General features: G+C 55.4%; 1 protein-coding gene across 5 annotated transcripts; it reads right to left on the bottom strand.

The window, feature by feature from the left end:
- Nucleotides 1-4,769: 4,769 nt before the first annotated feature.
- On the bottom strand, nucleotides 4,770-17,930 carry ZFP92 (ZFP92 zinc finger protein). Of its 5 annotated transcripts, none has more exons than XM_057538458.1 (5): nucleotides 17,569-17,930; nucleotides 12,406-12,536; nucleotides 12,086-12,212; nucleotides 10,917-11,021; nucleotides 4,770-10,577 (listed from the first exon to the last, which is right to left on the bottom strand). In XM_057538458.1, exons 2-5 carry the CDS (start codon nucleotides 12,436-12,438, stop codon nucleotides 9,310-9,312), a joined length of 1,533 nt encoding a protein of 510 aa, XP_057394441.1. In that variant the 5' UTR covers nucleotides 12,439-12,536; nucleotides 17,569-17,930; the 3' UTR covers nucleotides 4,770-9,309. The 5 variants fall into 5 exon arrangements, with proteins under 5 accessions (XP_057394441.1, XP_057394442.1, XP_057394443.1 ...); XM_057538459.1 differs by having other exon boundaries at nucleotides 12,406-12,533; XM_057538460.1 differs by having other exon boundaries at nucleotides 12,406-12,456.
- Between the last annotated feature and the right edge of the window lie 1,002 nt (nucleotides 17,931-18,932).

Raw genomic sequence — 18,932 nt, 5'->3', positions numbered from 1 at the left:
GGAAAGCAGTTTGGCTGGGCCTTAAGATGTTAAACATGCACCTACCATAATGACCCAATGATTCCACTCCTGGGTATCTATTTACCCAAGAGAAATGCATTCATGCGTCCACACAAAGACTCGAACACCTCTGCTCACGGCAGCTCTAGTCATCGCCACCTCGGGTCCCTGGGCCGGTGAATGGTGGGAGGGACCTCGTGCATGCACACTGCCGAACGTGGCTGTGCAGTAGACCGAGCTCTTGAGACCCAGCGCTTCGAGGGGACTCACAGTGACTATGCTGCACGTCAGGGCCAGACCCAAAGAGTCAACTCCACCGCTCCAGCTCGCCCTGGCCGGCCACCTGGCCCTCGTCGGGAAGCACCACAGCCGTGTCTGCCAGTGGGGACGAAGCTGTGATCAAGAGCATACCTGATTGAAAACAGGACGATCCAGGCAGAGGGACAAGGTGACGAGGACAGAATCTGGACCAGGCCATGCAGAAGCCTGGAGCAGCCTGGAGACGTGTTTCCTCGGGGGGCCCGCAGGCCGTGAGGCACCGTGTGCACAGCACTTCAGCTTGTATCTTTATGAATCCCATCTGTCTATCTTCTTTTGGGTCACTTTTTGGTCTTTTTTTCCTAATTTCTTAAGAGAAACACTAACCTCCTTTGTGAGCTTCCATCTCGAATAACTAAGGCGCTCAAAGGCTGCAGTTTTGCCCTGAATGAGATTTTCCTGCGTCCCATAGGTTTGCCATTAAATGTTCGTCTTTGCTTTGCGTTAGGAGATGCTTTCTAATTTCAGTTTTCATTTCCTCACCCATCTACTGCTTGCATAGTAGAGTTTGTCTCAATTTCCAAGTTGTTGAGACTTTGTGGTCATTTTTATTGTGTATTTCTAATTGTTTTGGATAATGGTCTGAGGGTGTGTTGCTTAAGATTTTTTTGGGGGGGCTTCATTAGTTTTCTAGGGCAGTTGTAACAAAGTACCACAAATCGGAAAGAAATTTCCCTTTTTTATAAAGGCCCAGTCCTATTGGATTAGGGCCCACCTGACTGACCTCTTCTGTACTTGACCACCTCTGTGAATCCTGGTCTGCAAAGAAGGTCACATGCTGAGGTCTTGAGAAACAGGGCCAGTAGGACATCTATAGATGTGCGTGTGTGTGTGTGTGCGTGTGTGTGTGTGTGTGTGTGTGCATGGAATTGGCTTATGCAGTTGTGGTCCAAAGGCCATCTGGAGGCAGAATCCCTTCCTCTTCGGATGACCTCAGTATTTTGTCATAAGACCTTCAGCCAATTGCACGCAGCCCGCCCACATTATGGAGAGCGATCTGCTTTGCTCCAAGTCTACTGACTTCCCTGTTAATCTCACCTAAAAAATCCCTTCACAGTGACATCTAGACGGATGTTTGACTGAACACTGAGAACCCTAGCCTAGCCAACCTGACCCAGAAACCCTCCAGCACAATGAACTCATCCGTGGAGATGGACCCGCACACTTTGCAAAGTGACCGCCCACCACTGATTCCTTCATCTCCTCTTCTTTCCTGAGGCCTCTGCCCTGTGTGCTGTGCTAGGCAGTTTCTGCGCCCTCACTCTCCTTTCCCTGCTGGGTGAGTGGCTGTGGCTGGGAACAGGCCCCACTGGCTGCAGCGCCCCTGGCCTGCACAGGTCTCCAGATTCCAGCTTCCAGAGTTGCCCCCCTCCCGACGGAGTGTCCTGAGGGGAATTCAGGATGGAGAAGAACAGGATACTGACCCTAGATAGTTAAGGTGCCTATCAAGGGGATGATTTCAGTGAGCCCAGGCTCCTGAACCTCCCCATACATAGAAAAGCACGAAATTCGTTAACTTGAGATGGTTTTTGTGATTCGCAGTAATCTTTTGATGTTTGACTACATGTTTTTTGTTGGTTTGTTTTTTAAAGCGAAACTTCCTGTATATCGTGGCTCCTCCTTTACCTCTTCGGAGCAGTTCCTCAGAGCTCTCTGAAGGCCTGTCTCCCGGGCTATAGTCCTCAGTTATGCCCCCAAATAAAACATAATTCTCAACTTTTAGGTTGTGGGTTTTTTGGGGTTTTTTTTCAGTCGACAATCCATTTCTGCTGTGTCTGGTTCCTTCTGTTCGGAAGCTTCTAAGAGGTTCTTGTTTTCCTGGGATTTCAGGAATGTTCGCTTGGCAATGCCTGGGCCTCAGGCACCCAGTCTGGTTTGGAGCTTGGCGAGCCCACCCACTGTGTAGACGAGGGGTGAGATGTGACAGTCACCACGGTCCCAGGGAGGCCAGGAGGGGAGGGTGGGGCCCTGCAGCTCCGTGGGCCCAGCTCTGCCTGGCATCGGTCCTCGCCCCAGACCTCAGATCCACGTCCTCCCACTTAGGCCCCCTCCCCGTGGACCCTGCCCACACAGAGTCCTCTCCACGAAAGTGGAAAAGAAAGCAAACAGCTTCACTACTGAATAAGCATTAAAGCCAACTGCCTGCCATGCCCATCTCAGACCGCTGCTCATGAGATCGCAAGGCCAGAAGGAAACCTCAGCCTTTTATCCAGCCAGGCGGTACTTCCCAAGATCGCCCGTCCTAGTTCAGGGCAAGTTCTCCTGGTAATCAGGGTGGCCCTCTGTGCTGGTGAATCGCCTTTATCCTCAGGACAATGACAGCTTCCTCTTGGCCTGGCGGGGAGCTAGGGTTCCTTCCTGAACGTCTGCATTTCAAGGAGATGGTTCCGGGGCTCTGAAGAAGAGCCTTCCTGGCCTGTAAGGCCGGCAGGAGGCTTATTTAGGTTCACAAACATGTACATACATCTCAAATGGCCATTTGTGATGTATGTAAATCATCTCCCTGATTCACGAAGGGGGAGGTGGCTCACCTAAGTGCTCTAAAGAAAGGGAGGTGAGAAAGGTTTCCTTCCAGCAGCTCGGCTGCAGCTTTGCCAGTCTCTCCACTGCCAGTCTTGGCCTGCAGGGCTCCTGCAGCCCCGCGCCGGCCCTCAGGCCCTCGGAGGCCTCCAGCCTGTGGACTCGTTGGGCCGGTGGCGGGGGAGCTCCGGCTGAAGGCTGCACAACGTCCCCCCTCGGCTGCCCTGGGGATCCTCAGGTGCTGCCCCACCGGACCCGCCTCTCCGGGCACACTCGGAAGTCTGATGAGGTGCGTGGCCTCTCCCTCACGAGGGCGGCTCCCTGCTTGACGAAGGGCTCGGCGTCCTGAGCACACTCGGCGCGTGGCCTCTCAAAGGCCCACGGTGGATTGTCGCTTCTCCCGGTCACCAAGCTTAGCACAACTGGGGCTCTGGGGAAAGGAGTGCTCTCGGCAAGCCTGCAGTAAGCCTTCCCGGGACGGGATGGGGCGTCTCCAGAAAGGCCTAGCGCGGGGCTGTCACGCAAAGTGGTCAGCGGACCCCATCCGTGTCGGCAGAGGTGTGGGGCGGGGTGAGGGGCAGGGCGCGGCTGGTTGTTTAGCTGCTCCAGGCTGGAGACCACGTGACGAAGAGCCCGCGGGGAGTGCGGGCACGAGGACCGGGCGGCCCCCGAGGCCCAGCCCCGCAGAAGGATGGCTGGTGACGGCGGCTGGGGAGGACGGGCCAGCGGGCCAGGCGGAAGGAGGCAGGAGGAGGCTGGAAAGCTGGAAGCTTGGAGATCAGGGGTGAGGCCGAGCACAGACTCTGTGACCGGTTCTCCTGCTGACAGCTCGAAGCCTCTCTGCTCGCTCACTCCCCGACCCCGGCACATGGAGCATCTCACCTGCCCGCCAGGGCACGTCAGGTAGAGAACCTGGAAATCCTGCTCGTGGAGAAAGAGGAGAAAAAGCAAGGAATCAACCTTTCCCCTCACATGTGCCTACCCTGGCCCGGGCCGCACGGTGGTGATGAGAGGGACCCAGCAGTCGGGAGGGAGCCTCGGCTCTTGTTGATGTGAGCAGATTTTGCCGTGGGAGAGCCTGGGTGCTGGGCCCTGCCCCTACCCACCCTGTTCCCCAACTCTGTGATCGGAAGAATTACCTCACAGGTCAACCTCAGTTTCCTCCTCTGTAAAATGGGAACAGTACAGTGGTGCCAGGAGGATGGATCGCACCTAGGGCTGGGCACACAGCAGCTGGGCAGTGAGCGTCAGCTATGATACAGCTCCTGCTACTTGGAACCCTGGCCTAGATGCTTGGCATGTCCTCTTCTCGTCATGGCCTCTGACCCTACACGCTGCCCCTGCACACTGCCCCCATCCCTCCCCCAGCTCCCTGGGCTTCAGAATGTTCCTGTCTCTAAATGGGGGCCTCCATGTCCTAATCCCTGGACTCCGTGAATGTGACCTTATTTGGAGAAAGGGTCTCTGCAGATATATGACAAATCCTGAGATGAGGTCCTCCTGGATTAGCTGGGTGGGTCCCAAATCCAATGACAGATATCCTTACAGGAGACAGGAGAGGAGACACAGACACACAGGAGGAGGCGAAAGATTTGAACAGACACATCGCCCAGGAAGATATGAGTGTGGCTGACAAGGTCGCTAAAAGGTGCCCAACATCATTAGTCATCAGGGAAATGCAAATCAAAACCACAACGTGATACCACTTCACACCCACCAGGAGGCCTAGAATCAAAAAGACGGACAAAAACAAGTGTTGGGGACGACATGGAAAATTGGACCCTCATACGCTGCTGGTGCGAAGGTAGCGTGATGCGACTGCTTTGGAAAACAGTTGAACATAGAGTTACCACGTGACCCAGCAATTCCACTCCTAGCTACACACCCAAGAGAAAGGAAAACATCTGTCCACACAAAAACTTGCACACAAATGTTCACAGCAGCTTTATTTGTGAAGGCCAAAACCTGGAAACAACCCAAATGTCCATCAACAGGCATTGTGGTCCATCCACACAATGGAATAGTACTCAGCAATAAAAAACGAAGGATTGATATACACACAACAACCTGGATGAACTTCAAAATCATTATACTAAGAGGCCAGGCAAGAAGAGTGCATACTGCATGACTCCATTTACACAGAATTGTAGAAAAGGCAAACTAATGTGTACTGGTAGAAATGGCAGTGGTTGTGGGGACGGGGTCGGGGGGAGGAAGGGGCAGGAAGGAGGGAGCACCCGGGGGACAAGGCAACTTTGTAGGGTGATGGGCGTATGTTTACTGTCTTCATTGCTGTGATGGTTTTACAGGTGGAAAGCCGTCAAAACTCATCCAATTGTACAATTTAAATATGTGCAGTTTCTTGTACACCAATTATACGTCTATAAGGCTGTCAAGAAAGATGAAGAATCAGCAACCTTCAAATCCTGGAGGGCCCCTGTGTTGTGAAGTCATGCACACACTGAGGCTAGCATAAGAGAAAACCATCTAAGTTTTCCAGATATTTGTCATAACTCCCAGGGCAAGTGGGAGTTCCCCAAAGTGCTACTTGAGGCTGCTCATGTCAAAGCATCATGAGTGGTGGGCTGCTGCCATTCATTCCCATAGGTGAACACCCAATGAGCGTCAGAACTGTCTAGATGACTCTACTGTCTATACTTGGTGGTCATCCATGTGTAAATTCACACACTCCAGCAGTTACCATCTGCGTCAACTTTTCTCCTCCTTGATCTTAGAATAATTCTTTCATGTTTTAAAAAAAAATTGCTCCTCCTCAGGAACCAGCTAGAGACCAAACTTCTTCACCTGGCATCCCTGGCTCTCTGCCTTCTGGTTCTAATGACCTTTTACCCTATGACTGCCCTACAGAAAGCCCTCTGCCCTTCTAGGGTTCCTGAAAGCACCGCACGCTCCCTGTGCTTTACCCACTGGAAGCCCCTCGACCTCTGCTTCCTGTCCTGGGAGTTCGCCTGCTACTTAGTCCTACCCTGACCTCCAGAGACGGCGTGTCACCCCTCGCTACCTAACCAGGCATAGACTTAGCAGCCCCAACTGAAAGCCACTGTGTCCCACCGCTGAGGAAGGGAGTGAAGAGGCGGGGTCCTGGCAGCTTCACAAAGCAGAGCAAGTCTTGCAGGCAATCTAAGCAAAGGTTCTAAGACACCATCCATGCTGTTTCAGGGTGGCTGCCCTTGGTCCCCGTGCAGCTCCACTTCAAGGGTTCCCGCCTTCCCTTTGCAGGGGCCAAGGGGCGCCCAGACACGCTCTCTCAGCTTCCCCCCACGTCTAGGTCAGCGGCCTTTCCTGAGACCTTTCACCCAACTGCTAGCCGTTACTTCAAACCGCAGTAGATGCCGTCTCCACCAGAGGGTGCCGTTCAAGGCCAACACCCAGACCTTCTTTATTTGTCTGCACCCAAAGTAAATGAATTCAGTTGGGACAGTTTACCAGTTACGTGAAGATACTGCCACGGCACTTAAACAGCTCTTGAAAAGTGTCCAAAGTTTCAAAGGGCAAATGATGTGCTATGGGCTGGTCCAGTGTCTTGCAAGTTCATCTCTGGAGCGGAAGCCCAGTCCAGAAGTGTGAAGGGACGTTGTGGTGGGGGGGGGGGGTGCCTGGAAAGCAGACAGGACATCCCCCAAGAGTCTCAGCTTTTATACTCCAGTCGTCGTCAGAAAGCAAGTGCGGGCCACCATCGCAGTCCCCCACCCTGCCTGGTGGGAGCCAGATTTCAAGGCACTGTAGAGGGAAAAAGGTAAGCATCCTCTCCAGACACTCTCTGGCTGATTCCACGCGACACCCGTTCAGTTTCTGTTGCACATCTGATTGATGACCACATCTAAAAGAAAATGATACTCAAAACTGCATCAGAGTGAACATCTAATGATCAGGAGTGAGGTTAGATGGAGAATTGACAAACCAAAGATGCATTGCTATTATAAATGTCATGTATCTGGGTAAGCATTTGGAGACCTTGGAGCCTTTCAGGGCACTCTGAGACCGGAGTGCAGGTGCCTGGCATCTTTCTCGGCAAGTCCACTTTCTGTTGAAAACACTGGACATCACGACCCCCGCCCCCAGTATCTAGTCATCTCTGGGTGGGTCCAAGGTGAAAAAAAGGCACTCATGTTAAAAATCGAGTTAGCTTATCCAGTAGAACCAATGCGATGATGCTATGCTGGGGAGATACAACTCTTCTTTATTAAAAGTTGGTTGCTGGCTGGCCCATGAGAGCGAAGCTGTTCACTTCCTAGAGCGATGGAAATGGACGGCAGTGCGCACGGATCTACGCTCTTACCGGGGCCTGTCACGTAGCAATTGTTGCCCCAATCCTGGGCAGCCCCGGTTGAACAAAAAAGAGGCCGGAGCCCAAGCACAAGGCCTCAGGCGCCGTCCCCTGCCCTGCGTGGGGACTGGTCTACCGAGGCCCTGCCGCCTGAGCAAGCATTGTGTGCACCTCATAGAAACACATGCTTCCCAGCTACCTTAGCATGGATTCCAAAGACACCGCTCCTAATACTTCTTTTTCTATCGGAAAACCCAAGGTTGCAGATACTTTCCACTGCCGCAAGGTAAGGCTGGAGCTGACTGTGACCTAGAACCTGAGTTCAATGTGCTAAGGGGGCAACACTCATTTCACAAGTATTTACTAAGTGCCAAGCTCTGGGCTCAAAGACAACGTGACATGCAGAGCACAAGGAGGCTATGAGACAAGAGCAAGTTACAACTCTGGAACTTTCCATAAGTCACAGGTGTGTACAGTCATTTTAAGATATCTAGATAAAACTTCTCTATCTATATAAAACTCCTCGATCTCTCTCTCTGTCTCTCTCACTTCTGGAGTTGTCCTAGCAGTTGGAGCTCCAAGCGGCATGCGCAGAAGGAGCCCTGTATTTCCAGGCTTTCCCACACCCTCCTGATGGTGTCTGGCCCTCCCCTGTCTGGCAGGGAAAGTGCGCGCTTCTCAAAGGCCCAGTGGGGGGCCTCCATCACACCCACCTGCCCTCGGGCAGCCTGTGGCGGTGGCGAAGGGGGCTGGAAGGAGGTGGCGAGCCAACTGGGACGCCGGGCTGAGAACGGCAAGCGGCAGAACTCCTGCTCCCAGCTCTGGGGACAGAGTGAGCAGACAGGATGGAACCTGCCAGCAGCTGCCCCCCAGGCGGCACGAGGTCTCCCTGGAGAGTCTCCCACGGCCTGCAGTAAAGTGCCACTTGAAGGGTCCACCCCGTCCCTACGGGGCTAAGGCCGGGGGCGGGGAGTGAGAAGAGGGGCCAGCACACTAACTGGTGTCGGGCCTGGGGCGGCCCCCTCTCTCCTGCCTGAGGCCTTCTCAGAGAGTTGGACAGATTCTTATTTAAGGAGTGATTACCTGACACTTCCATATGGCAAAAATCTCTATCTTTGACTTACATTACCCCTGAAGGCAAAAACATTCAAAGCAACTGAACCTCTAATATTTTAAGAGATGTCACGTGAAAGAGAGCTGAGGAGAGAGAGCCATTACTGGGCACACTCTGTGCAAATTCCTGACCCGGCCGCTTTCCTCCTGATTGGCACCAGCCACAAGGGACGGCTGCTGCAGGGGGAGCAGCTAACTTTGGAGATTTAGGCACTGAGGGTGGGGAGAAGGGGCGGAGAGGCCAGTGCGGCCTTTGCAGGCAGGGTCTGAAGGCAGCAGGTGGGGTGAGCCCAGGGGCTCAGGGTGCGGGGAGGAGACCAAAGGCAGCAGGGCAGCTGGTGGCAGCTGGGAGGGACCAGAGCCAAAGGGCTCCTCTCTTGGGGCGGAGAAGCCGAGAGTCTCCAGGACTCATCTTCTCCGCAGGGCCCAGGCCAGCCATCCGGCGGAATCCCCCGAGCTCCCAGAAGATGGGGTCTGGTGCTGCTCCTCCCAGAAGCAGGGTGTCCTGTGCCTTCCCGCCGAGGAGATGCCACTCTTCAGGGGCTGCCGACGCGGGCACGTGCAGTTGCCTGAGTCCTTTTTCAGACCATTTCTCGATGAATTTTAGGTGATGTCACAGTCCAGCCACAGCCTCGCTGTGGAGCCCACAAATTTTGAGTGCCCTCAGGTCCCTCCCACTATTAAGCTATTAAAGGATTAAAGTGCTTTTCGTGTCTTCTACCTGGAAACGCTAACAAGTCTTTGGGTGAAGTGAAGGCCCCCACGACAGGAGATGGGCCACTCCTCCCTAATTCAAGGCATCCGCTCCCTCCCACCCACAGCACTCAGGCCCCAGGCACATGGGGCAAGAGCACTTTCAGCGGCTCCAGGGTGGAATACAAATGTGTGTGCACCTTGGCGGCACACACACGTCCGTGCGCACCGCACAGGAGCCGGCACGGGCGCAGGGGCCCGTCTGCCTGCGGCGCACTCGGTGCTTCAATTGCAGCATCATCAATGAGCAAAGGGAGGGGGATGAGGTGGGGAAGGTGGGCCTCATTTTAAAGCCATCCCTCCCACGGTGCACCCCATCAGAAGGCGCTGGGGGCGGTGGCGTGGGCGGAGTCTGGACGGAGTTTCTCGTCCTCGGGGCAGGGCTCCGCAGTGGCTCTCCAGAGGGCCAGGCAGGCCGGCACCTTTTCTGAGTTGATCCCCTCCGAGAGCTTCCTTCCGCGGTGAGTTTTCGGCTTCCGGCCGAGCTGCGGTTTCCCTTTGGAAGCCTGGCCGCAGTGGCTGCAGGCGCCGGGCCGCAGGCTGCTGTGGGTGCGCCGGTGCTCCAGGAGGACGGAGCCGCTGCGGAATGCCCTCCTGCAGTCTTGACACTTGTAGGGTCTCTCCTCGCTGTGCACCACCTGGTGCTTGAAGAGGTTGGATCGCCGGCTGAAGGTCTTCCCGCACTCACTGCACTCATAGGGCTTCTCACCGCTGTGCACCCGCCGGTGCTGGCTGAGGCCCGAGCGCCCCCGGAAGGCCTTCCCACACTCCTTGCACTCGAATGGCTTCTCCCCACTGTGGATGCGCTGGTGGTGAATGAGCTGGGAGATGCCCTTGAAGGCTTTCGGGCACTGGCTGCACGTGTAGGGCTTCTCGCCGCTGTGTGTGCGCTGGTGCTCGATGAGGTTGGAGCTCCTGCTGAAGGCCTTGCTGCACACGCTGCACGTGTAGGGCCGCTCGCCACTGTGGATGCGCTGGTGCTCAAGGAGCGCAAAGCTGCGCCGGAAGAGTTTCCCGCACTCGCCGCACTCGTAGGGCTTCTCACCACTGTGGATGATCTGGTGCTTGATGAGGTTGGAGCTGCGCGTGAAAGTCTTCCCGCACTCGCCGCACGCATAGGGCTTCTCACCGCTGTGGATGCGCTGGTGCTCCAGGAGCGCGAAGCTGCGCCGGAAGAGTTTCCCGCACTCGCCACACTCATAGGGCTTCTCGCCACTGTGGATGATCCGGTGCTTGATGAGGTTGGAGCTCCGGCTGAAGGATTTCCCACACTGCTGACACAGGAACTGTTTCTCTGCGCCTTTGGAACCCTGCTGCCTTAGAACCAAATCCTGTCTACCTCTGCAGCTACTTCTCTGTATCTCTCTTTCCTCACCTGGGGAGCTGCCTTGGCCTTTCTCCCTGGGAGGGTCACCCCTGCTGAAACCTGTCTGTGGGCAATAAGCATGTTTCCGTCTGTGCTCAAGTGTTTCCTCTGACCGCCCGGCTACCTGGCCCTTGTTGCCACCCTGAAGGTCAGCCCCTGTGAGTTCTTCTGGACAATTTTTCTGCTTTGAAATTATCGGTTTGCTCTTCATCCTGTCACCTGTAAAGACAGAGAGCACCAACTAGTGTCACCCCCTCCCTGGGTCTCTATTTAGGTTTGTTCTTCACCCTCACCCTTACTCCAAGGCTGAGAAGAGCTGAATCAGGATTTGAGGACGAGGGAGAAGAAGCAAGATAACCGTCAGCAGACAGGAGGGCAAGAGGGGAGGAGACGGCAACAAGCTAGAAATATCAGAGCTGGTGTGAGACAGGGGACTCCATGACAGATTTCAATCTGCCACGAAAGAGAAGGTCCCACCCAAAGTGGCCATGCCACCCTCCATCAGCCGCTGCTCTTTGCCAATGGCTTAGGCAAGCCGACAAAGTGCCCCTCACTCACCTGCCTGCATCCCTGTGGTGGTCTCCATCCTGTGGACGTCTGCTACCCAGGGCCCCTCTCCTCGCTCTAGCCGGGAGACCAGGTGAGGCTTGGAGGATGAAAACCCTGTCCATGAAAAGGAAGCAGGTTAGTCACTCCTGGACTCAGTCCAGCATTAGTATCTTCAGGAACAGAGAATGAAGAACTTTCTAGAAAGTGCCACTGGGAAGGTCCAGAGAAACGGCAGAGTCCCTCTAAGGAAGCAAGGCGCTCTGAGTGTACAGGGGCCAGGCATGCACGGTGAATCTTAAGTAGGTGGTGATTCAGCCCAAGAGGATAATGATGTTATTATTTGGCCTGCAGGACGGGCTGGCTTGTGGGAAATGGGGGATCAGTGTGGAGACCCTGAAGGACAAACAGAGGGTTGGAGCAAGGCCCCAGGGAGTATCAAGAAGCAGACAGAGCTGAAGGGCTGCCTGTGCCCCGAAAGCCAAAGCCCCCTGTTTCACCATCAAACAGAGCAGATGTCTCTGTTCCTTATGCCAGACTCCACTGAGGAATCCACAACTTCCCTGGGGAACCCCAGATCTGCCTGATAAGGGTCAAAAACAACCAAGGGGAAGAAGCTAGTCTCCCTCTGTGGGGTTAGATGACTGAGGTGGAATCTGTAGAGTCTAAAAGAAGAAACAGAACAAAAGGATCCCCTGCAACCCCAAAGGCAGGGGTGCAGTGGGGAAGCATTCCCCAGCTCTTTCCCGATTTCTCCAAGTCCTGGGCCTCTATGTCCTGGGCTCTCTGTGGCTTGATGCAAGGAACAGATGCTTGTAAACCCTAGAACATGAAACGAATGTAAAGGCAACCTTGGTAAAAATGAAATAAGTATACATTAATGTATATAAATATTCAAGGCTAATTTGCATCTATCTTTTGGGTAGAAGAGATTTAGTTAACTCATGATTTTATATCAAAATAAGTTTGACGGGGGCCCACGCATTTACCTAAAACACCTACAAGCCCAAACCATTTAGCTAAACACTGCGCTATTGAGGTAAAAGTTGGGCGTCAATGGATTACTGACCTGATGGGGAAATGCATGTATTCTTGGACTCACAGTAACCAACAAGCAAAGAAGCTCAGAAATAAACAGTTCAGACACAGGGTGGGAGCCTGGCTGTGTGTGAGGTCCTTACCCAGTGACACCAAGTGGTGGTAGTTCTCCAGCATCACTCGCTTGTAGAGCGTCCTTTGTCTGAGATCCAGAAGCTTCCATTCTGTCTTGGTGAAGTACACAGACACGTCCTCAAAAGATACTGGCACCTAAAACAACCCATTGCTGTGGCTTCAGGGGAATTCATCTCCGTGGGCCCCAGGATGAGCTGGCAGCAACTAAACATGGGGTGGGGGTGGGGCCCTGGAGAGCTCGGCAACAGCTGTGAGGATGGGACAGGAGGAAGCGGCGGAGAGAGGCTGCTGGGGGAGATGCCGCCCACAGTCAGGGAGCCCCACTCACCTTGCGTCTGGCCATCAGGAGCATGGCTGCCATTGCAGGGGCGCAGAGACGCTAATGTGCAGAGAGCCAGGTGTGAGCTGAGCCCATGAGCTGAGTGTGACCTCGTCCAGATAGGGTCCCAATCAGAGCTGCTGGGGGATAGGACTTCAGCATATCTTTTAGGGGGCGGACACAATTCAACCCATAACACTTTCTCAAACTGAGCTTCTGTCCCCTCTCTTCACCAGACAAGGATTCCGTCTCCTCGTGCTGGGCCTGCCTAGCCAGGCTTTCAAGGGAGTGTGTTTCTTCTTCCCTTTTTCTCATTTCCTTCCTCTCTCAGCCCTCCTCCCACGTGGTCAGCGCCCCAATCCTGACTTTCTAGCCATCCCTGGAAGCCCCACTGCCACCCCCTTGCCCCCTGAGGTCGGGGTTCTTAAAGAAAAACTCCAGGGGGAGGGTGATGGTGGTGGGATGAATTGGGAGTTTGGGATTGAGATATATACACTACTATGTATAAAATAGAGAACTAATAAGAACCTGCTGTATAAAAAAATTAAATTAAATTAAATTTAAAAAAACAACCACAAGAAAAACTCCAAACACGCATACCTCCTTCACCTGCAAACAGACTTGCTCTCAAGGAAAGAGAAAGACCAAGCTAGTGGGATGCAAGAGGGAGGGCCCCCCATCGCTGGGGGAGGGGTAGCGTTCAGGCCGAGAGCTGCGGGCTGGGGGTGAATAAAGAGAGTAGCTGGCCAATGGCATGGCCCATACCCGGCCCTGAGATGGGCCCTAGCTGGGCGGTCATGGTGCTGAAAATTGGAGCCGGGTGGGGGGTGAGAGGGGCAGAAGGTGAGGCTGCCCGGGGCTCACGCTAAGGCAGGAAGAGCGTATCACCAACCAAGTGGACAGAACCAGATTTCTCCACATCAGCCCTCAATGCCAGAAGACAGTGGGGCAAAAGAAAGTTTGCTCCAAGGATATGTCCACCCAACTGGCGGCCACAACATGGGAGTCGCGGGCGGAGGAGCGGAGGAGACAGGCAGTGGCGGGGGGAGGGAGGGAGTGGGCGTCGCAGCCTGCTTTTGCCCCAGGAGAGAGGGCAAAGGGATGGGGTCCTCGAGGCAAGTTAAATCGCCCCAAATTCCCTTATCACCTGTGATGAGCCGTCAGCTAACACTGGCCCAGAATAAATAAATGAATGCGTGTCTGATGGAGAAGTTTATACTAATCAGAGAGAAAGAATCTCTTAAGGTCGAATGGACGCAAAAACCATTAGGTGAAGCCTGAGGGGAAAGGGTCGGCCATATGATGTCTTCCCCGTTTACTGCTGGTCACAAGAGAGGAAGCGAACCTAATGGTGGGACAGAAGTAGGATGTCCCCTTGGTGGGGATGCCCAGGAGGGCTCTTGCCAAAGCTTGACCTGATTCTAATGCAGCCTTGGGACCCAGCATCCAGTTTACAGAGGACCCTGGGGACAGAGGGACCAGTTAAAGGCACCACAAGGGGGGTGCCCGATCCAGAAGGTGGGCTGTTCCCTGGTCTCCTCTGCAAATCAGTGTCACGGGGAAAGAGGAGGCTGGGTAGGGAGATTGTTCTGGACGAAAAGAGATTTAAGGGGCCAACAGCCAAGTGCAATGGGAGTCTTTGATGAGATGCTGACGTGAACAAAAGAGGAGTCAAAGGCGTTGCGGAGAGTGGAGGGTGAGAGTGGGGCCACTGCTGCCCATGTGTTGGATGGATAGTGGCACCAGGTCATGGAAGAAAATGTCCTTTTCAAGAGACACATCGCACCATTTGGGGAGAAAAGGGCATGTGAAGTGACTTTAAAGTGCTTCAACAAATACAAAAGACAGAAGGAAAGAGAGGGAGGGAGGGAGGAAGAGAGAGAGCGAGAGCGAGAGAGAGAGAGAGAGAGAGAGAGAGAGGGAGCGCGAGGTGGGGGGGGACCCAAGCAAATAAGGCAAGCTGGAGCTGGAGGCCACTGCTAACCCTGGGAGGTGGGTACCAGGCTTGGTTAGACTATTCTCTCTACCTGTCTGTTTGCTTGACAGTGTTCAGAATTAAAAGGGAAAATAGTGTAGTGGTCCCTCAGTAAGTAAACAGAGTTATTGCCTGACCCAGCAATTCCACTCCTGGGTATATGCTCAAAAGAATCGGAAACAGTGTTTGCACAAAAATGTCCACCCATGTGAATTACCTGCAGCACAATTCACAATCGCCCAAAGGTGGAAGCAACCCAAACGTCCATCAACAGAAGAGTAGATAGCAAACCATGGTCTAGACACACGATGGAATACTATTTGGCCACAAAGAGGGATGAAATGCTGATCCACGCTACCATGTGGATGAACCTAGTGTCACGATGCTAAGTGAAAAAAGCCAGACACAGGCACAAAAGGCCACATACTGCATGATTCTATTTATATGATGTAATATAATATTTCACAAGAGCTTTCTTGACCTAGTTTTGAAGTTATGACTAGAAACTCTTTCTCCTTGGCCTTCACAAGCAGTTTGCTAAGCTTGCGAAGTTTCCCACCCCACCTACCTCCCATATCAAAGCCCCTCTCTCTGGGGCCACTAAACCCAGGCCCCAACCCCTCCTTATCGGGGTCTCACACTCCGTGGCCAGGTACCAGACAACTAGGGACAGCTCCTACGCACCAGAGCCTGTGAAACCATTCAAACTGGCCACTGTCCAGGGACCCCAAGGACACTAGCTACCCCTACCCAGGTGTGCCACCCCTCATGGCAGCCATCCCTCCTTCTGCCTGTCATCTCTCCAGAGTGTCACTGTCCTGTGGCTCGCTATAAAAAAAACCTTTAAATCTTATAAAACATATGACATGTCCAGAGAGTCCTAGGTAAATCCAGAGAGTCAGAGAGCAAATCTGGGTGCCAGGGGCTGGGATTGGGTGGCGGGGGGGGTATTGACTGCTACATGAGGACAGGGTCTCTTTTTGGGGTGATAAAAATATTTTGGAGGTCGACGGTGGTGATGGCTGCACAAAGTTGCAAATATACTTAGTGTCGCTGTCAAGTGGTCATTCTTTTGTCCACAGGCCAGACATGTTTCATTGGGACACACCATCAGTCACAGGGGGACCTGCACCAGCTAAAGGTGTGGGGAGGGAAGAATACTGATAATAGCAAGGGTTTTCAGACTAGCATCAAATTGTTTTGAGACACATCACAAGCTTGTTTTTTCTCTATCACGACTGTACTGCCAGGTCACCATCCATTTTGAAAAATACAGAAAAGCTGAAAAGAAGCGGCGTTATTCTGTAATCCCCCATCCCAAGACACGCTGCAGTGCAAGCCCCCAAGAGAGAAGAAACGAGCTGTGCCTGCCGAGAGAAACGCCACGGACAGGGTTCGCCTGTAGACGGAGACCAGCGCTCAAGGTCAGCACCACGAGGCGCGTCGGAGGCACCAGCCAGCGACGTGCTCGCACACAGCAGTGTCTATCCTTGAGACCTAATGCCCCAAAGGCAGCATAACTTCAAATCCTGGAAAGAGACACGACAAGCCCTGTCCTCACAGACCCTAATGCCCCATCACCCCCGGGTGGTAACGGGGAGACACTCCCAAGCAGGAATGGAAGGAAGGACATGGAAGGAGCTTGCGGAACTGGAGAGTGGCTTCTCCTGAGACCCTTTGACGTCGGTGGGCCTCCAGAGCGGAGGAGACGCTGCAGGATGATTCTAGACCCCGACGCTCAGATCTCCCTGAAGTAGGACACCGGGCACGCAGGTGAGGGTCCCTCAGATAGCAGCACTTGGGGCCAGAAGCTGGGAAGGCCCGGGGAGCCAGGGTAACTGGGTGCCCCTCCCACACCGGTCCGCCCCACGGAGGGGAGCAGACCCCCAGGCCGCTCACTGAGCCCAGCCGAAGCAAAGCCGAGTATACGCGGAGCAGGCGGCGGGACGGGGAGAGCCTGAAACGGACGTGGCCCCCAGAGGGAGAAGAAGCCAGTGGGCTTCAGCGTTGATGTCTTTGGAAGACCACAAGATGGGGCTATTTCCCCAGAAAAAGAAAACAGAAAACAAACAAACAAACAAACAACAACAGGAAAGGCATTCATCAACCCCACTTAGGCCGGATCAGGAATTGGGGCTTTCTCGTCCGCGAGGAGGGATAAGCAGGGCCACTAGGGTTGGGCTTCTTCCTTCCTGCTGCAACTTCCTCTGGTGTTTGGTAACTCAAGACCCCAACTGCCTCCTCTCGGCCCCACGCAGCATTCCCTGAGACCTGTGTCACCTGCCACCCACCTGGTGGAAAGGCCGGAGGCCCCAGGCCGTGGGGGGCCCAGCCTCAGCCCGGAGCAGAGATCCAGCCTGGGAGCTGCCCCAGGTCAGCCCAGGGCCATCCCTGCTGCCCGGCCAAGCAAAGCCCTCTGAGGAGCAACTCTGCAACCCGTGTCTCCAGGCCCTGCCCTTCCCGGGGCAGAGGCTGACCCGGACAGAAAGAGGCCACCTGCTGCCAGCCCTTCCTGGGGTGCCCATCTCCTGACCTTGCCCTCTTCTCTCCCTGCTCCGGCCACGCACCAGGCCACTCCTGCCTTTGCACGGGCTGTCCCCTCTGCCCAGAATGCTCTCTCACCTCCTTCAAGTTTTTCGGAAATGTTGCCTTCTAACCACACTACTTAAACTCGCAGCCCCACCGCTCACCTCCCTTCCCTTGCTCCATTTTCCCCCCGCGGCACTTATCACTGGTTAACGTACTCTGTAGTTCTTAATTTGAAACGTTTACTCTTTATTGCCTGTGTCCTGCCACTAAAATTGTACCCCCGAGCAGGGCTTTGCGGTTTTGTGCCCCGAGGATGTATCTGCAGTGCCCGCAGCCCGGCCCGCAGGCGTGCTTCACAGCTGTCTGTTGGACGGGAGGGCTGCCACAGCTGGCCCTGCATGGCAGCCCCGCACACTTTCCCGCTCGGCCAGCTCAGCTCTTGCCCTTGCGGTCCTTCCGTCCGGCCCCTGGCTTCCTCTTCTTGTACCTTCCCCTGGCGTGCTCGTCCCCGCCGACCCTCCACACCACCGAGGGGCACAAACCCCCAACCCTGAGAGCCGCAGGCGCACGTCCGGGCACCCTCAGGGCCCATGCCTGCGGACGGTTCGCCAGGTGCCCCCGGGCAGGAGTGCCGCGACCTCACGCAGAGGCGCAAAATCCAAACTTACCAGGCAGCTTGGCGTCGGGATGCTCTCCTGCCAGCCCCAGAATCAGCGGCGAAACGCAGTCAGAGGAGAGAAACTGGGAAACACGGGCTGCCCTTCCCCGGCGGGCGAAGGGGGCGGCCCCGAGGGCCGGCCGGCAGCTCTCCGCGCTCGCGCTCGCCACCTCCTAGGGTGTCCCTCGGCCACCTGCCGAGAGCGGGCTCGCGGGCCTCTGGGCTGTCCTTCCCTCCTCCCCCTGCCCCAGCCTCCGGGCAGGCCCGAGGCCAAGGCCGCCGCCTCCGAGAAGCCCTCCGGGGCAGCGCCCCCGGGAGGCGGCGGGGCTCCTGGCTGGGTCTCGACCTCGCAGCTGGGCGCCGCTCGGGAGGCGCGTTCTGAGCGGCCGTCCGTCAGTCCAGCGCGGACGAGCGGGGCCGAGGCACGGGCGGGGCCGGGGCGGCGGCGGCGTGGGAACGGGGCGCGGGGGTGGGGTGGGGTGGGGGCACGGAGCATGCGCGGCGCGGCGGGAGGAAGGGACGGCCCGTGCCCGCCCCGGCGCGCCCCTTGGGGGTTCTGGCCTGGCTCGCTGCGTACCCCGGGGCACTTCCGCTTTCAGTCTGGGCTGCTTCGAGGGCTCAGGGTCACAGTGGTCCGTCCACCCACCGCACTCCCCCAAGGGGACAGGGGAGGGGCAGTGTTGGCTGCGCACCTCCCACGGCTCAAACTCTGGGGCTTTACTTTACGTCCATCTATCCGTCCGTCCATCCATCTGGGACCCACGGGATCCCTGCGGGGTAGTCAGCACCAAGTGACCCAGCCATGGCACCCCAATAAGGGACCAGCCCACTTGAGTCAGGAGGGCAAAGATTAGAAAGTGAGGGCAGTGAGAGGGGATTCGGGGAAGGGCGGTGTGCAGACAGAAGGAGAAGGAGTAGTGAAGAGCTACTGGGTGCACTGGTCTTTCCCTTGGTCCCCCCATGTGACTGTCAAACGGGGCCACAGGGTAGGCATTGGGGTCTGCACTTTCCCACAGGACTGGGGTTGAAATCCAGGGCTGACTGTGCACATGCCTGCCGTTGATAGTGATGAGTTCCTCCCAAAGTTAGGAATGGGAAAAAGACTGTGGACGAAAAGCAACAAGGAAAAACAGCCGGATGGCATGTTCTGTCCATCCCCGCCCCGGCTGTTGGGAATTGAGCACAAGGTGGGTACCTTTCCTTACACAACCAGAGCTCAGGCATCTTCTTCTCTTCCAATGGGCCCTGGCCAGGAGAATGCAGGCCTGCAGTGAGAAGCCCTCCCCGTGCTGGTGCTCCCAGGACAGCAGCGGCCCACCCCTGGCTTAGGGGAGAAGCTGGGATCCCCACTCAGGGTGCTTCTGGCCTCAGGGA

The sequence above is a fragment of the Balaenoptera acutorostrata genome, chromosome X (assembly GCF_949987535.1).
Source record: "Balaenoptera acutorostrata chromosome X, mBalAcu1.1, whole genome shotgun sequence".
Classification (NCBI taxonomy): Eukaryota; Metazoa; Chordata; class Mammalia; order Artiodactyla; family Balaenopteridae; genus Balaenoptera; species Balaenoptera acutorostrata.
The sequence above is the reverse complement of the archived record's forward strand: the minus strand, read 5'-3'. Positions and strand labels throughout refer to the sequence as shown.